The sequence below is a fragment of the Microtus pennsylvanicus genome, chromosome 2 (genome assembly GCF_037038515.1).
Source record: "Microtus pennsylvanicus isolate mMicPen1 chromosome 2, mMicPen1.hap1, whole genome shotgun sequence".
Taxonomy (NCBI): Eukaryota; Metazoa; Chordata; class Mammalia; order Rodentia; family Cricetidae; genus Microtus; species Microtus pennsylvanicus.
In genome coordinates, this window is record NC_134580.1 from 67,438,553 (window position 1) to 67,458,446 (window position 19,894).

The 19,894-nt window shown below is 37.2% G+C and overlaps 1 protein-coding gene across 1 annotated transcript; it reads right to left on the reverse strand.

Annotated features, from left to right (window-relative positions):
• Positions 1-307: 307 nt before the first annotated feature.
• On the reverse strand, positions 308-19,543 carry LOC142844243 (odorant-binding protein-like). Its single transcript, XM_075962565.1, has 7 exons — positions 19,487-19,543; positions 18,924-19,063; positions 17,581-17,651; positions 16,088-16,198; positions 15,296-15,397; positions 14,334-14,344; positions 308-385 (listed from the first exon to the last, which is right to left on the reverse strand). Exons 1-7 carry the CDS (start codon positions 19,541-19,543, stop codon positions 308-310), a joined length of 570 nt encoding a protein of 189 aa, XP_075818680.1.
• Positions 19,544-19,894: the final 351 nt, after the last annotated feature.

Below are 19,894 nucleotides of genomic sequence, written 5' to 3' on the forward strand. Positions count from 1 at the left end.
TCAGACTCAGGACTTTTAGGAGTGGCTTTGCTGTGACCCCAGGAGCAGTCAGAAACCACTGCTCCTTCAGCAGTTCCCTAAATAACACCCCAGCTGCCATACCCCAGTGGCACATTCATTCTTGTGTCAGCTGAGTGCATGGAAGACACCTTCTCCCTCGTGCACCTCTTTGGCTTCCCTAGCAGCCCAGCTGATCCTGCTTCTGCTCTAAAGGGGCCCCGCTTAAATTATCTTATAGGAAATTTGGGCGTTGTCAATCTGTCTGGCTACTTCCTGCTGAGCGGGGATGCTGCATTCTTACTGCAATTTACTGCCATTTTCCAGCCGCGCTCAGACGCAGGTCACAGCAACAGGGGAGAGGCGGAGGTTCCACCTCCCCACCGAGCTGGAAGGTGGAGGCATGGCAAAAATCATTAACACAGGCTTTCTGCAAGAAATATGCCCATTAATTTTCTTTGATTTTGCAATATCAATAACACTAGTATTATTGATTCTAACCACTTTTCAGTTGAGAAAAAGTGGTGCAAGATTTGCATATTCATGTCTGATCAATCAGCAAAGTAGTTTATTTAAACTGGTATTCAGAAATGACTCCAGGAGAAATATCTGGGATACAAGTTCAAACCCTCATGAATGAATATAGAAGCAAATATGTGTGTGTGTGTGTGTGTGTGTGTGTGTGTGTGTGTGTGTGTGTCTGTATATATATATGTGTGTGTATGTATACATATAGGTATATGCAAATATATATACATATACTTAAAGGTGTACAGGTATATGCCTCTGTGTGTATCTGTATGTATATGTGTGTATGTATACATACAGGTATATGCACATATATACACTTATACTTATCACATATACTTAAAGGTGTATAGGTATATACCTGTGTGTGTGTGTGTATCAGAGGGCAACCCTTGTCAGCAGAGCTAGAGTGGCTGTGTCATCAGTACTTTCTGTTGTTGTTTCATTCATTTCATACAACCATGAGTGGCACAGGACTTGCATGGTTGTCTATGCTGACTTCAAACTTCTAATCTTCCCATGGTGTCAGCTTTGTGAGAACAGGGATGACATGCATATACTGCCAGGTAGTGTTTTTATAAGGTTTTCACATATTAATGATGTACATCCAAATTTATTAATGTAAAACATAATGAAAATTTTTAGAAAACTCCTTTTTACTACTCAATATAGAAATTTGAGTTTTAATTGTATAAGAATAAAGATGTGGCATTTTCACATATAAACACAGATATTGCATATAAACTCTAGATTTGTTTGTTAGGTTCAGATTACTTCCTAAAAATCAAGGGGCTGGAGAGATGGCTCAGAGGTTAAGAGCATTGCCTGCTCTTCCAAAGGTCCTGAGTTCAATTCCCAGCAACCACATGGTGGCTCACAACCATCTGTAATGGGGCCTGGTGCCCTCTTCTGGTCTGCTAGCATACACACAAACAGAATATTGTATTCATAATAAATAAAAGAAAAAAATCAATTTTGACTATTAAAGAATTTTTCTATATACACTCTGTATGAATTAAGTAGGATTACAAATCTCATTTACCCTAATTTGTTGTTGATGCAGGAAAGCCAAAAACATTACAAATTTATATATTGTTTGGGTTCCATCTTCATGAGGACAAATTCAAAATAATCTAAATGCAAGAGGAATGCCATTTATATGGCAAACCCATGTATCTTTCGTTAAACAAAAAGATTATTATTAATATGTTAATATGATTTATTTTAATTCCATCTGTATATACAGATGTTCCGTTTTATATTTAAATCTATTTATAAGCAGATAAAAGTTTGATAGATATTAATGAAATTCCTAACATTATGAAAAAAGGTAGTCATGTAGCTAGGAAACAAAGCACTCATGTATAATTCAGAGTCAACATAGAGAATTCCATGAGAGTAGAATGAATTCTCTGAAACTGAATTGATAACATTAGGAAACAATATCTACACCTTGAAAATGTAAAGGCTTTATTTTCTTACTCTAATACTGTGAAACCTTCTACACACAGTCCATAGGTTTCACTGGTTAAAGGCTGTAATTTCAACAGTGCGTAGTGTGTGAAGATAGGACACGGGATGCAATTTTCACAACACACCAAAAGTTTCACTCAGAATAAACATCATCCTGTCTTCATTGTGGAACTACATTGATAGTCAGGTTCAAGTGAGAATTGTATATTTCAAGAACCTGGTGTGAAAACAGCCCTGTTATTGATTCCATACAAGAAACTAATAAGAAATATATAGAGACAATTAAAAAATAGGTTGGAGATGTGAACAGAAATATTAAGGATAAAGAAGGAGAGCAGTGCATGTTGTGGATTGCAGAGGAATGCATCTTGGGAACACCCAGGAGTCTTTGGTCTCTTTCTTTGACATTATGCTTCGTTGTCTAGTTATAAAAATACAATGTGCGACAAGATTATGTGTATACATATTGTAATGAAAATACATTGTATGGCACCGATTCAACAACTAATTAGATCCTGGATGGAAGTTATTCCTCTCAACTTGCTAAATATGCTTTCCTACTTGGGCAGAGAATTCCAGTTAACAGCGCTATTTATAGCCCACAGGAAGTGCTCCTAGGCGGCATCAGCTTGCTCCATAGTCTGTGGGATTCTGAGGATAAATCACTGTGAGTAAAGACATACAATCTAAAATGATCTCTTACAACTGAAAATCAATACATCAAGAACATAAAAGAGTCTGGGATAATTCACTTGCCAAGCCATAAATTAGGCCTGCATATCAATGCCACATGGGATGCAATACCTCATAAAAATAAGCTTAAAATTCTTAAAATATATGATTAATGAAACTAGCACAGCTTGAAATATATATATTATACTGCTTACACTAACTAATATTTTATACTCAGAGTTTTATGCTTCTGAGAAATGGCATTTACATACACAGTATCAATAGTGATATTAAATCAGAATTTCTTGCTCCAAAGTCCAATTCTTTGGGTAGTGATTCATGTTTCACTTTTGAAAATGATGATTTACACTAATGTATTTCTCATAAAATATATAATACTTCTTACAATTATTGCCAAAACTGTGCTCTAACCCCTTCTATCAGGATGCCCACAGAAACTCTTCCCAAAGCAACCATAAATTCTTGAACTTTGATATTTTACAATAAAGTGACAATATTTCATACACTGAAAATTCTTGTGCCACTAATTCCGTGCCTCCTCCTCTGCCTACCCATCTGCTGCAGATATCCACAGCTCATAAGGTATGGGGTGTGGAGAATTCATTGCCTTAATGTGGTCTGGGATCAGTTCCACTGACAATCTCTGCCCGCTGCTGTATTTCTAAATGTAACCCAAATCATGGTTTGAGGGAATTCTTATCAGAAAGCCTTAGCAACACTAAACTTCACCCAAGGATGGACTTCAACCTTCTGGAGTAAGCCTCCACACTGTGAACTTTAAGTGCAAATGCTCTCCACATCTGATCACCACCCCTGGTTTACTATGAAAAGAAAACTTAATACTCTCCAAGTGTCATTCTCTGTTTCATATCTTCAAGGGACTGCTTTGCTGCTTACACCTTGAGACAATTTGTATAGGATTGTTCTCCCTTATAACAGTTTTCTCCTAATGACAATGGATTCCTCTTACCTAAAGCCAGGAGGAGTAGCATCAGAAACATGGAGAGTCAGCTGATGCTAGGGGGTATCATGTTTACAGTAAAATATGATCAAATCTACTCCCATGTTTCATCTCCAATTTCCGACTTAAATGATGCATTTTAGATAGCAGTTAATGAGAGATTCCCTCCTTTGGAAGTTTGTAGAGCTGTTTCCGGAGGTCCTTCCACTCCTCCAGCCAATAGCCACTAAGATACCAGCCTATTGGGACATAGTCTCTCTCTTTGAAAAAGCGGCCACTTCCCTCCTTGCTCTCTCTTTGCTTCCTGCTCCACTTCCGGTGACTAGACTCCCTTCCTGATTGCACAGAGGGCTGTTGTCTGGGACGGTGATCTGTAAGTTTCTTCCCCTTTAAATAAATACCACCCTATTAATCATAATTCCAAACTGGTGTGGGATTGTTTGTGATTTACACCTTCATCATCTGGAGCCTGAATGTTTGGTTTTAGGACCCCTTCTTCCCCTGCTCGGCTGCCTGCCACCAGTTCGTCTTGGCACGAGCCCTCCCTCCCTCAGCCGCAGCCTGTGCCTTGCGGCCTGTGCCTTGTGTGTGGAGCCAGCAGTTTAATATGAATTATCACGCAGTGGCTTTTCTTGCTGCAGTTCTTTATATTTTCCCTTTAGACACCTCAGATTGCCTTCAAGTCCCCACACACCCTATTGTTTGCCTCCCCACGTGGATTTAAACTCCACAGACCCACGTAGTCTCTGCCCACGTGGTTTTCTCTTTTCTGAGTTGTTTTTAAATCTCCCTTGCAAACGCAGCTCTTAAGTGTTGTGAACCAGAGCACGTGGTTGCCGGTTGCCAAAAGCTACAACCCCTCGGGGCGACTCTGTCACATGGAGGCATACACGGCTTCTGGGTTACTCTTCTCTACCCCTGGATTCTCGGTTTATGGATCCATTACGGAATTGATTTAATTACATTTACTTTGTTGAGCAACTTGGATTTCCCAGTTTTTAACAAATACTAGGCGGACACTGAAACAGGACCCCTTTTTCATCGCAAATTGCGACAGCGGCATCTGCTGGATAATAGGTAATATGGCAGTTTTCGTTTATAACACAAATTTTACTGTTTTGTTTACTAATACAATGGTTTATATCATGCAAGGTTTATATGACTATGGGATAACTTAATTTACTGGTTACAAGGTTTCAGTATTCTTTTGAATATTCTAACATTTAGGAAGATGATGGCACTCCTACGAACCATAAATCTTTACTAGAAACTCATGCAGGTCAGGAGATTCAGGATTCAAAAGAGACAATAATAAAAAGACTTGAAATGATTGAAGAAATTATTGGAGCTGGTGAACAGAGTAAGAAGGCACAAGAACAGGATACAATGCCACCACCAGCTATTAGAACTAGAACTGTCTTACTCAGGGTTTTAGTGACATACCCTGTAATTTATTCTGACAAAGTGTCAACTTCTAAAGGCTCAAAGGGAGTCAGAGAAGCTAGATGGACGCCAATAGCAATGAATGATCTAAAAGAAATTAAGCAAGCCATTGTTAATTTTGGCTTGCACTCTGTATATGTTAAGGAAATAAGGACTTGGGCTTCTAATGCTAGAGCTACCCCCCATGATGTCCATCAGTTAGTGTCTGCAGTTTTAGATGACGGACCTTCCTTGATGTTTGGAATCTATTTCAGAGAAGAATCCAAACATATGGAACAGCAAGGAAGAGTAAAAGTTGTGGAGGTTTTCCAAGATCAAATTCTTGGTGCAGGAGAATATGCTGTTCCACAGGTCCAAGCTCTTTATGACGATGAAGTACTGTGTCTATGTCACCAAGCAGCTTTAAATGCTTGGAATAGGATACAAGATCCAGCAAAAAGGGTTGAATCATATACCAGGATTAGGCAGGGACAGAGAGAACCCTTTATTGACTTTTTGCAAAGATTAATTAAGGCTCTGGATATAGGGGTAACAGACCCAGAAGCTAGACGAATACTTCTTGAATCTCTAGCTTTCGAAAATGCAAACATAGATTGCAAAAAGATAATTGGGCCTTTAAGGTCTAGATCAGCACCTATGGATGAATGGTTGAGACGTTTAGCTATAATGATGAATCTTGGGTAGGAGAAGTGATTTGTAAAGCAATGAGGAGACATCAAACTTGTTTTAATTGTGGTAAATTAGGACATCTGAAAAGGGATTGCAGGCAAAGAATTTCTAGGAATAATATCTCCTCTGGGAATGACAAAAATAGGAGACCTTGGCCTTCAGGTATATGTAGGAGATATGGTAAAGGCTGACATTGGCCCAACGAATGCAGGTCAACAACAGACAGACAAGGCAACCAGATACCATCGGGAAACTCCTTGAGGGGCCTCTCGCAGACCCCCAAGCCAACAGTGGCCCAGTCATTCCCAGTCACCGTGGAGAACGTGCCTCACCAAAGAAATTAAAAGCTCCAATTTCTGCTGTGAAAAGTAATACTGGTCTAAATGATGAATTATGCCTGGAGGATGAGTCAAAAACTCAGTAGGACAGAGTAAACGTATATTTTGGCAGACTTCTATTAACAATCAAAGACCAAAGCTAAGAGTCTGTATAAATGGCACTTTTATTGAAGGCTTATTAGACACAGGTGCAAATATAAGTATCATTACTCCAGAATCTTGGCATCTGAATTGGCCTCTTCAAGAGGTAGAAGTTCAGTTCCTGGGAATTGAAACCCTATCTCGTGTAAAACAAAGCACAAGATGGGTTGAACACATAGGACCTGAAGGGCAAATAGGAAGACTAAGGACATATATAGCCAATATTGCCATAAATTTATGGGGCCATGACCTGCTACAGCAATGGAATACCCAGATTAACATTCCTGTAGTCCCAGGAACTCATAATTCTGGGAAGGATATGATGAGGTATTATGGATAAAGGTCACCAGCCATTCAGGCTGTACAAGAACATACAGCAAATAGCAAACTTTTATTGGTACCAACAGCCCTACCTTTAAAATGGCTAACTGAGAAGCCAATATGGATCAAACAGTGGCCTCTAGCTAAAGATAAATTACAGGAATTGGAACAGCTGGTGCAAGAGCAACTAGATGCTCACCATATTGAAGAATCAACCAGCCCTTGGAATTCTCCTGTGTTTGATGTAAAAAAGAAATCTGGTAAATGGAGAATGGTGACAGATCTAAGAGCTGTCAACAAGGTAATTCAACCTATGGGCCCACTACAATCTGGAATTTCTTTGCCTTCTCTATGCCAAAAGGATGGCCTCTTATAGTTACTGATTTGAAAGATTGTTTTTTTCACTATACCGTTACAAGAAAAGGATAGAGAAAAATTCACCTTCACAGTGCCTACTTATAATAATTCTCAGCCTACTAGGAGATATCAATGGACTATCCTCCCACAGGGGATGCTCAATAGTCCCACATTGTGCCAATATTTTGTAAGTAAGCTATTTGAAATAATTCGTAAGCAATTTCCCATGTCCATAATTTATCATTACATGGATGATACTTTGTTGTCTGGTTCAAACAAAGAAAGATACTTTAGAAAGGATGTTTGAAGAAGTAAAGAAAGTCTTGCCTAGGTGGGGATTACAAATTGCCCCTGAGAAGATTCAAAGAGGAAATTCTATTAATTACCTAAGTTACAGAATAGGATTAGAGAAAATTAAAACGCAAAAGGCACAAATTAGGAGAGACCGGTGACAGACTCTTAATGACTTTCAAAGAATGTTAGGAGACATTTCCAGTCTATGACCAGCTGTTGGGATAACACCTGATCTAATAGTTCATTTAAACAAAACCTTAGATGACGAGAAAGATTTGAATAGTCCAAGAAAACTGACAGCTGAAGCAGAAAAGGAACTGACAATGATTGAGGAAAAATTACAGGAGGCACATGTGGATAGGGTGAACCCAAATCTTAGCTGCATCCTAGTCATATTGCCTTCCAGAATTTCTCCAACAGGAATTTTAATGCAGAGAGAAGATATTATTTTAGAGTGGATATTTTTCCTAATAAACCAAGTAAAAAATTTAAAACTTATGTGGAAAAAGTCTCTGAATTAATTATAAAAGGTAAGCTGAGACTTCATCAACTAGCAGGTATAGACCCTGCAGAAATTATAGTGCCTTTTACTACTGAGGAAATAAAAAAGTTATGGGAAGACAATGAACCATGGCAAAGAGTTTGTGCTAATTTTTTGGGAGAAATTAATAGCAACTATCCTAAAAGTGGCAGACTTAACCTCATAAGAAGAACTTCTGGGATTCTTCCTAGAATTGTATGTGATGCTCCAATAACTGGAGCCCGTACGTTCTATACTGATGCAAATAAATCAGGGAAGGCAGGTTACAAGTCAGATAAATTGAGTAAGGTGGAAAAAAGCCCTTATAATTCTATCCAGAAGGCAGAATTATATGCTATTCTTATGGTGCTAAGGGATTTTAAAGAACCTCTTAATATAGTTACAGATTCACAATATGCAGAAAGAGTTATCTTGCATATTGAAACCACTGAATTTATGCCAGATGACACAGAGTTGACTTCATTGTTTATCCAGGTACAAGACATAATCAGGAACAGGCTTTGTCTGATGTACATAACACACATCCGGTCCCATACAGGTCTGCCTGGTCCTTTAACACAAAGCAACACTGAGATTGATCAATTATTAATTGGAAGTGTGTTGCAGGCCTCAGAATTTCATAAAAAGCATCATGTCAATAGTAAAGGCCTAAAGAAAGAATTTTCCATTACATGGCAACAAGCTAAGGACATTATAAAGAGATGTCCTACTTGTTCTTTCTATAATCAAACACCGTTGCCTGCAGGGAGTAACCTAAAGGGTACTAAGAGAAACGAAATCTGGCAGATGGATGTGTTCCACTTTATGGAATTTGGTAAATTAAAATATGTACACCACACCATAGACACGTATTCAGGTTTTCAATGGGCTACTGCCCTGAGCTCAGAAAAGGCTGATTCAGTAATCACACATTTATTGGAAGTTATGGCCATCATGGGTATACCTGCGCAAATAAAGACAGATAATGGTCCAGCATATGTATCTAAGAAAATGAAATGCTTTTTTGATTATTATAATATAAAACACATTACAGGTATACCAAATAATCCTACAGGTCAGGCAGTTATAGAAAGATCAAATCGTACTATAAAGGATATGCTGAACAAACAGAAAGGGACTGAAAATACCCCCAGAAATAGATTACATAATGCTTTATTAACCTTGAATTTTCTTAACGCTAATGAGAAAGGAACGACAGCAGCAGAAAGTCATTGGATAATGGAAAAGTCTGCTGAACTAAATCAACCGATTTATTTCAAAGATGTGCTGACCTCTCAATGGAAGCCAGGAGATGTGCTACATTGGGGAAGAGGTTTTGCTCTTGTTTCCATAGGGGAAGAAAAATTGTGGATACCATCAAAATTAATAAAGTTTCGATTTAAAGAGGAAAAACCTCTTGGAAAAGAGAAATGACAGCTCATCCACAATGATGATATTCATACAGGTGGTAAGAAAAACATATAGTATGGGGGCAAGGTTCTCTTACCTCTGAAGGAAAACACTCATCTTCAAAAAATTCAAGGGACCCTGGATGTTTGAATACTGACAGATGGAAACTATTTACAACCCAATAAGAATCAACAAGAAAATCAAACAGGTCTCATAAGTAAAATTATTCTACTCTTATATTTAAATATGTATTAATGTGCATTTATTTATAAATATATCGAGCTGGTTTTGAAGTTGGACTATGGCTCAGTCCCTCTCCAAATCCAAACCTGTTGGTAAGAAAAAAACCCAGAGTTTCTGGAGTTTCTCTCTCATGTCAAGAGCCATGATATGGGACAAAAGAAATATGAGTTTAGAAAACATCTTTACTTTTTTTCATATCTATCATACTTTTCATTGAATATATCTATCATGCCTTTCATTGAATATATATATGTCTATATGATTAATGTTTAAGTTTTTCACAATGAACAATGAGTTTTTCCTGAAGTGACATTTGAAGTTTCCAGGAAGAAGATGGGGCCTCACAACAACAACTCCACTTGGATGATATGACGCCATGATATTGATAGCGCTACTACAAGACCTGTTTTGGGTACCAGCTGCACAAGACAGTTCCAACTTGGTTAGCTGAAATGGTGCACATGTTGTACAACATTCTGGCCAGACCTCCACAAAATACTCAGAGACTATTTGCAATTTTAAAAGACGTTGATCTTGAAATTTAACCATCATTTTGTTTTCACAGGATCCCCCAGAAAGATCATCGCTCCCATGACAGCTGGAAGTAATTCTAGAGGACGATGTCCCCTCTCCCAGTAAAGTTTGCCCCTGGGTTTAGGGACATCATTTAGGGGTTGGGAGGTTGGGGGAGGAATTTTATAAGCTCAGGGATCATTTCGAAAAAAAGAGGGATGATGGGATAATAGATTTGTAATTGTGAGTTACTGTTTTTAGACAAATATATTGGTATCGATTCTTGTATATTGATACAAAGTTAAATTATATTGACTACTGTATGCATGCATGTTTATACCTCTGTTTAAAACATTTTTTATGTATTGATATATATATAGTATATATTTACCATATTGCAGTGTACATTTCTACCTCTGAATAAGATACTTAAATATTGTTTGTGTATTGATATATACTTACCATATTGCAATGTATATTTGTAGATTGTTTATATTTGGAGGTCATTATCCTCATTTGTTACACAGTTGTTTATTGTCTTAGTCTTTAAGTTAGATAGGTATTGAGAATTATATAGATCAATAGTATTCTAAGTTTGTCATTTATAATTAGACTAATCAGGTTCTTTAGATACATAGAGATTATACTCAGTATAGATAGATAATCTTCAACCTCTTCAAAGAGCGGTAGAAAATGGCCTTTAATCTAACTCAGAGTTTCGTGATAGTGAGACACAATTGCTCCTGGCAGCACCGATCTATTCCCGAGAGAATGTTGAGCACCAAAGACATTCCACCTGGAGCCTTTCTTTTTGGCAGAACTGGCCTTTGGGCAAAGAAATGCCCATACCTCAACCACTGACATAGATACAGAGTGTGCATCAATGGATAAAACAGGGCTGTCATATCCTGCCAAGACAGGGTAAGATAGTTTTGAAAAGTTGCTTGCCTTTGAAAATGGTATGTCAGTTATGTTAGGCCTTAGCCAAAGTTGGTAGCTAGTTGTCTCTGTGATTTGTTGCATGTTTTAGAAGTTGTTTTACTGAACTTCCTAATTACCCAGGTAACATTATTTCCCTTCTCAGATCTTCGATGGGGCTGAAGACTATATAAATGTAGTTACTTTTCTCTCATGACTTGGCCAAGTTATTTATTATATGAGACCTAAGCTAGTTAGAATAGGATATTTGTACTTATTGTATATAATTTCGTAGTAGGTTTAGAACTCTCTTACTTAAACAAAAGGGGGAGGTGTTGTGGGAGGTTTTTCCACTCCTTCAGCCAATAGCCGCTGAGATACCAGCCCATTGGGGCGTGGTCTCTCTCTTTAAAAAAGCGGCCACTTCCCTCCTCACTCTCTCTTACTTCCTGCTCCACTTCTGGCGACTAGGCTCCCTTCCTGATTGCGCAGAGGGCTGTTGTCTGGGATGGTGATCTGTAAGTTTTTCCCCCTTAAATAAATAACCATTCTATTAATCATAATTCCAAACTAGTGTGGGATCGTTTGTGACTTCCGCCTTCGCCTTCATGTTTATTTGTGGTTTTTTGACATAGGGTTTTTCTGTTTATCTTTGTATGCCCTGGAACTCACTTTGTAGACAAGACTGGCCTCAGACTCACAGAGATCCGGCTGTCTCTGCCCCTGCCTCCTAGTGCTGGGAATAAAGGCATGCACCAAACACACTTTTTTTTTTCATAACAGGGTTTCTTTCTGTTGCTTTGCCTGTCCTGAATATCAATCTGCAGAACTAGATACCCTTAAATTCACAGTGATCTGCCTGCCTTGGCCTCCCTGATCTCTGAGGTGTTTTATCATCTCTCTGCCTCTCTGTTTCTCTGCTGGCTGTCTATCATCTATCTATCTATCTATCTATCTATCTATCTATCTATCTATCTATCTATCTATCTATCTATCCATCTATCCATCTGTCCATTCATTTATTAGTTTATTTATTTTTTTGCTTTCTGAGACATGGTTTCTCTCTAGCTTTGGAGTCTGTCCTGGATTCAGACCTGGTCAAAGCTGTACCTGAAAATAAAACAAAACAAAACAAAGCAAAAGCCAGGCAGGACTGTATGGTTGACCTTCCCTTTCCCCCTCTTCCATGGGCTCCTCAGAGGGGGTGAGGCCTCCTTCAGGGAATCCACAGAGCCTCTGCCCAAGGCTCTCCAGGGGACCCACTCTCTCCCTTTCCCCTAGCCCCAGGGATGCCGGCTACATCTCAGACAGAGGTAGCAGGCCCTCTGGCTACCCAGGATGTGATAGACACAGACACACAGAGAAAGAGGGAGAAATGTTGCCCACTCTCTCACTAAATGCAGGCATGCAGAAGGAACAGTGAAAGAATCCGAACTGGAGAGATGGAATTTCTTGAATTTCCAAAAAACAAAAACTAGATCCCCAGATCTAGTGCCCTCTTCTGATGACAGGGAGTATAGCAGATATTTGGGCTCTTGTGATCCTGAGACCTACCCCAATTAAATAGTGCCATTGCCCTATCATAAAGGAAGAGGGCACTGCATATAGGCTTGCTTGATATCACACACATACATTGCCTGAATTGCTGCCTGCCTGCCTTCCTCTGTGACCCCTCTGAGAGTGCTTGGTACCTTCAGAAGACAGAAGATGGGGTGTTGGACTATCTATCTATCTATCTATCTATCTATCTATCTATCTACCCATCCACCCATCCACCTATTTTTCTATCTACATATGTATCTAATGATTTATGTAATAGTTTATTCATTATGATTTTTTAAGACAGGGTTTCTCTCTAGTTTTTCCTGTGTATTTATTTTTTTTAATAAAAAATTTCCACCTCCTCCCATTTCTCTCCCTCTCCTCCCTCCCCCGCTCCAGTCCAAAGAGCAGTCAGGGTACACTGCCTTGTGGGAAGTCCAAGGTCCTTCCCCCTCCATCCAGGTCTAGGAAGGTGAGCATCCAAACAGACTAGGCTCCCACAAAGCCAGTACATGCAGTAGAATCAAAACCCAGTGCCATTGTCCTTGGCTTCTCAGTCAGCCCTCATTGTCAGTCATATTAGAGAGTCTGGTTTGATCACATGCTCGTTCAGTCCCAGTCCAGCTGGCCTTGGTGAGCTCCAATTAGATCAGCCCTGCCATCTCAGTGGGTGGGCGCACCTCTCTCTAGTTATTAAGTCAGTACTGGAACTAGCTCTTGGAGAACAGGCCGAGTGCTGGAATTAAAGGTGTGCACCACTACTACCCGGTTAGAAGTCTTTTTAACAAGTGGGCAATTAGAGCTACAAATTTCCTCATAGGACTGATTTTACTGTGTTCCAGGGTTTGTGTAGGGATTTGCTTTCATTTTCTTGAGGGAATCGTCCCTCCCCCCTCTATCTGTCTCCCTTATTCCATAGCTCTGTTTTGGCTTCAATGAGTTCTGAGGGCCTCTGGTTTGAGTGTGATACACACAGAGATTTACTATTAAGGAAAGTTCAAGATCAAGATCCTTTCCTAACTCTGTGACCTTGCAACAGAGAAGTTTCAAAGTGTGTGAAGGGTGTGCCTACAGCTCCACTGGACTTTCTTTGATGTGCATATCTGTTGCCTTTCCTGTAAACATCCTTGTTTGAGTTGGGAAATTGCTGATTTGTGTTCAGGCAATTTCATGTAATAGCCATGGCTGTCCTGGAACTCACTTTTATAGACCAGGCTGTCTTCTTGGTTACATTTTTTTCTTCTTATTTTCTATCTTCAAATCAACATTTCTTCTCTTTTGTGTAATTTATGTTTTGCTGTTTATTTGATTTTGTTTTGTTTTTCTAGGCAGGGTTTTTTTGTTGCTTTAGAGCCTGTTCTTGGATCCTGTCTAGCCTCGAACTCCCAGAGATACACCTGCCTCTGCCAGATATGGAGCCAGTCAATTAACAAGAGATAATCTCCTCATATGAACTATTGAAAACATATTTCATCCTTTGTTTAAAATAATGTGTAACATGGAGGCAGAAATAAAGAGTTTGTTATGTAAAATATTTTAAAGGATTATGACCATTTATCTGCAAATAACTAATTTTCAGCTGAAGGCAAATAAGAGCACAGCATACAATTCACTTCTGCAGAGTTCTTGCCCATCATTCTTCACTAATTGTAAAGTTTCCAATTATTACAATAAGTTTTAGTAATACAGATATCATTTGTTACAACAGAGTGGTGATTTTAATTAGCTAGTGCATGTTTATGTGTTTTTTAAATGAGATTCTTTTCACAAAGTCCTTATTGCTTCTTGAAACATTTTATTTAATCATTCAAAAAAAGAACAGCTCATAGATCATAAGAAGAGAAAAAAGGTAAGTCGGAAATTTGGAATGTTGTATCCTGATTTCACAGGCAAGAAGAAAATTCATTTAGAAAGAAACGATGAAATGTGATACTGTTTCCATGGTTAAGAGGATATGATGCATAATTCTCACCTTGTTGTCATCTGTGTAGACATAAAAGTAAAAATTAAACATGGTTGACCAGACGAGAAAGTTTTCACCCTTGTGAATGTATGAGTACAAAATTAAATATAACAATATAGAGTGTAGAGAAGGAATTGTACATGAACAGTTCCTTTCCTAGAAATTACCAATATCTTGTGCTTTGGATTCTATAGGAGCACTATTGACAGGAAATAATAACATTTTTTAGCCTTACATGAAAATTTATATTGAGAGATTTCAAGGAATATACTAAAAACCTGATAGTACCTTATCTGTGACAAATCATATGCCACAATTATAAATAACTAATATTTTTCAAATATCATGACACAGTTTCTTGATGAAATATAAATTGAAAAATTTAGCAATTCTGAGTAAGATAAATATCATTCAAACTGTTTTATAATTAAAAATATGCTATCCTTCATTTTGTCACAGTAAGATCCTCAGTTTTAAAAGAAAAAATAATAACCTGTCTAGATTTTACACTCATTTTTTCTTTTGGTCACATAGTAATCTCTAATTTTTTATGTAATATGGACAAATCCAACCAAATCTCAAGATGATTAGGCATGGCCCCTGTTTCTACTCACCTACAGAAGGTCATCATTTAGGACAAGTATCTGTAAAAGAACATAAACGTTCTCATATGAATATGAATATGAGAACAGCTCCCCAAGGATTGTTGCTGGAAATAACAACTGAAAGATATCATATGGCTAAATATAATCTGATTCAGGGATCTTACTGATTAGATTGGTAGATACATTGTTGATGGATAGATAGATAGATAGATAGATAGATAGATAGATAGATAGATAGACACATTGACAGACACATAGACAGACAGAAAGACTCAGTGTGTGATATACATGTATTTATGAATATACAGTGATATATATGTATAAATATATATAAATGCTATGGATAAAAATATTCATTGAGGTTACCTGTAGCCAGAACTTCTCGAATGTTTTCTGGTGGAATGTTATGTTCCTCAGCATACGCCTCAAGTTTCTCATGTTGCTCAGGAGTCAAGGGTTGACCTTTTCCTACATTGCATGAATGACAATGTCAGAGACATGTTCAGTAGAATTATGAAGAATTTATAATGTGTCCTTATTATCCCACCACAATATACAATAAAAATCCCAACTGCTCCAAATTCATTTACACTTGGTAAGTCAATACAGGCAATAAAAATTTTCACAAGTTCCATGGACACTTTAAACAAAGTTTAAATGTTGGTATGACATCACTTCTCAGGGTCTCATGATACATCAAAAAATTTTAAAAAGCACCTTCTCTAGAGAATTCACTCATCAAAGTCTTATCCACTTTCAAAAACATAACACTGAAAAGTCATGAGCCTGTCAATGGAACCTTCATATTTCTCCCAAATCTATATTTTAGAATTCGTGTTTTAATTTAGTACACACTTGATCAAATGACATCTAAAATGGTCTGAATTTTGGGAAAATAATATTTACTCTATTCTTTCCAGTAAGGAAACATGAAAATAAACTCTTCCAATAGTCTTCTTCCATTTCCCCTAGTCTTCAATGACTATGCTACTTGAATTGCAATATAATGTAAAAGTTAGTCCACAAAACAGACTGTCATTTAGTGGAAAGGAGTTTGGAAATACCATGATACTGTATTTGGTGGGTGAATCTGTCTTAATTCTCATTTACAGGGTTATACTTTCATTAATGTTTCAGAGAACTCACTATCATTCTTACCAAGAACAAAAATCAATTTTGTTCTCCGGTCAGCTCTATCCACATTATCACCAGCAAGGACTATGTTGTCTTCTGTTGCAAACACAGCTTTAAATACATGATCACCTTCAACTGCAATAAAGACACATTTCAAAACTCAGTGTCATTCATTTTTCTACCTTGTTTGACATCACCTGTTGACAAAACATTAATATTGACCCTGACTCTAGCGGTCATCTCTGAGTCACTATCTCATGACACATGTGGGCAAAGATATTCTTGTAGTCATTCATTTTACATATCCCGTCATAATGTGGTGACCAATCATTTCCACTCTTTAAACGGGTAGTGCATCCTAGGTACATACACTTTCCTTTTTTTTCTGAATTCTTTGTGTCAAGATCTGTGGAATCACTCTTTTGGTTATTCCTTCCCATTTCAACCAGATCCAAAAGGCCACTTGTCAATTTCCTGAAAGTTAACTTTGGTGTCATACCATAATAAGATCTGGTGAGCAAATGGCTACATACGCAAAAAGAGACTGTACTCATTAGAAATGTGCAAAACAGTTTTCTTATTGTAAGATTATAGATGTAAAATGTAAAAATGAATATTTTAAGTTTACCAGACATTCATATTGTTTGTGAGTTAATCTTTCTATGTATGTTTTTGTGTGCATATGCCTTCTTTCTCTCTCTTTGTCTCTCTTACTATCTTTCTCTCTTTCTGTTGTGTGTGCATGAATGTGTGTGTGTGTGTGTGTGTGTGTGTGTGTGTGTGATATTTCCACTTACAGACACTGATTGAATGATAAAATGGTCCACAGGAAAATAAATGGATTTAAGTATTTGGTCATTTTCTATTATGTGACTGATTTTCATATCCATGTAAGCACTTTTTTGGCCAGAAGAATGTACCTTCTCTTCATTTAAAATAAACAAAAATTTATGATGTATATAATTCAGTTGAATAGTGTTACTATTATTTTAGCAATTGTTTTTCAAACTGAGGTAGTCAGTTTGAAATTCTTAAACAGCTTTTCCCCTAACTTTTCAAAAGTGAATTTTATCATCCAACGATCTGAATGTTATGATTTTTACAAAATATAAGAAAAGGAAACTTTAAAATAGCACTGTTAATTTAAACTCAATATGAATCCAGGATGATAGATAATCTCTATAATATAAGTACTTGATAGCCTGAATCATGAAGTTTGCAAAGATGTTTGAGGCCACTGAGAGACCTATTAGGAAGTGGCAGGCCTGTCCAATAACAATCTGAGATACTGTATGAAATAAAGAACACTGAATGTTATCTAGAAACAAATTTTCATGCAGGAAACTATTTGGAGACATTTTGTTAGAATATCTCAGTTGGTTGGAAGAATTGATAACTTTCCCAGTAACCAAAATTGTTCTAGGCCCATGTACCTATGGGTGGCTGAGGTGTCAATATGTATGTGCTCACCCACAATGCTTTTGTTCATAGAGGAAGTGTCCAGATCCCATACTTACACTGGGTTCTGTAGTTGCCATCTTCTTGCTTATACGCAGTGACTTTGGTCTGTGAACATTGGTTATTCGCACTGAAAATCAAACAGAGGAATCATGGTTTATTGTATTTATCTTGTGAACTCATATTAAATATCTTCAGGTTTTAAAGAACTTGAGATACTTCAATATCTATGAACAGCATTCAGAGCTAGAGCAGACAAATCTCTGTTTACCTTACTTTTCAAAATTCTTGTTTAGAAAATACCACTCTGTTTATTATCATACATATGAATTACTTTATTTGTGGCATTTTTCCAAGTGCTATGAAGACTCTATTTTCTTCCTTGTCCAAATTTCTCTATTCACTGAGTATGATTTTCAGTATATTAATTCTCCCTTTCTAGACCAACAATAATATATGCACAATATTTTATGAATTTGTTTTAAATGTTTTTATGATTAACCTAAAATTACAACTGTGACCAGAACAAATTAATGGTTCTAAGTATTTTAAGTTCTTACAGTCCTATGCACTCTTTCATTGAACATTGTCATCTGAATGTCAGAAAGAAAATTTTTGAACTAGAGCATCAGAGACATGCTCCCAGTAGCTCAGACCCAATATAATCACACAGAAACAATATTATTTAAATCATTGCTTGGCCAATCACTTAAGCATATTGCTAGCTAGCTTTGTCATGTAGAATTAACCCATTCAGTAATTTATATTTTACCACAAGGCTTGTGGCCTACTGGTAAGGTTCCAACTTGCAACTTATTTGTTCCCCCACTGGTGGCTACATGGCATCTTTTTTCACTCTGACTTCTTTTTTTCTAGCAGTCAGCTTAGTTTTCTCCCACCTAGCTCTACTCTGCCCTATCAAAGAAAAGGTATTTATTCTTTATTCATTAACAAATAAAACAATATATAGAGAGAAAGATTTAAAACAACAGACTTGGATTTGCAAATTAGATTTTTCTGACCTGTGTGTGGAAGAAATTTTTATGACACTATGACTAAATAATATAACATTATTTGACTTTGACCCAAATGCTCACACCTACTTTTGACTTACTAGAAGTGAGGTCCTTAGAGTCTCATGATTCTAATATTAGGGCATAAATTCAACCACAGGCCTCTAGCCACAAGGATTCTCAGAAAACACTCATAGAATTAGAGACAGATTCTAACTTTTATGTGGTGCCCAGACCTAACCCATCATGGAATAACATAATCACATTTCTGAAGATGAGATTTTCAGTTTCATGATCAGAAACTGAACATTCTCCTGTAAATTTAACAACATAAAAATATGTGGAACATAAACGGTCTGCTCAGGTTACACCATTGATAATTAGCTTACTTGACATAAAACGTCATTTCCATTTGACTACAATCCTCATTACAAGTAATTTCTCGAAAGTAGACTCTCATAGGTCCTCCTTCTGCTATCCTGTCCACATTGTCCGAAGCGATGGCAATGGTAACCCACTTTCCTTCAGGCTGGACAAACAACAAATACAATTGGAATGTTAATAGATACTAACATCTCTGATCCCAAACTTTGGAAATATGTAAAATAATTAAAAATATACATCAATAATAGTTTATTAGTTCAAAATTATGCTTCTAGAGATGAAGATTAATAAAGGGTAATAAGATAACTCAATTTACATAGCATTTTAAACATAAGACTTTTTGGAACTACTCGTATTTTGGTATCCTATGTTCTGCAAATTCAACCCTTTTTTTTTAGTTCATTTGTTTCATCTTTGAGAAATCTGGCTGGAAAGTGGTAACTGAGTAAAACTTAGAAAGGTCATTTTATGATTATGGACTTGCATGGACAAACTGAATTAGACAACACATCCACAGAAGTAAGCTATTGAAGAACATTAAACCTATTCACAGAACAAATGAATTTACCTTAGCATGAGCATGAGTCAGACCAAATGCCAAAGCCAGCAGTAGAAACTTTACCATGGTGGTGCCTGCCTTTGCTCTTCTGCAGATGCTCAAAATAGGATATTAGTTGTGAAGGAACTGAACTGACATAGCTTTTTATACAGTTAGTTAGAGGGAGTTTCATGGAAACAACCAATGATTCTGCACCACAACAACCTGCATCTGTCCAGTATTTCTACTTTGACCCTGCTTTGTGGCATATGATCTCTTATCCTTAAACTAATAAGATTAGGCTAAAGGTCAGGGTCTGTTGGGATGATTAATTGAGCATTCCTGTCATAAAGATCTATCCCTGTGAGAACATTCAAGTAATCTTTTTGCCTTCAAAACTATACTGGTTGGTAAAGGTCACATTGCATATGTGTATGT

Bases quoted from the DNA above. Each gene is read 5' to 3' on its own strand.
- LOC142844243 (XM_075962565.1), bottom strand. From the start codon at position 19,543: ATGGTAAAGTTTCTACTGCTGGCTTTGGCATTTGGTCTGACTCATGCT. The intron at 19,064-19,486 runs GTAAATTCATTT...TTGTTTGTCCAG, and splicing joins TGACTCATGCTCATGCTAAG to CCTGAAGGAAAGTGGGTTAC. The intron at 15,398-16,087 runs GTAAGAATGATA...CATGCAATGTAG, and splicing joins AAAATTGATTTTTGTTCTTG to GAAAAGGTCAACCCTTGACT.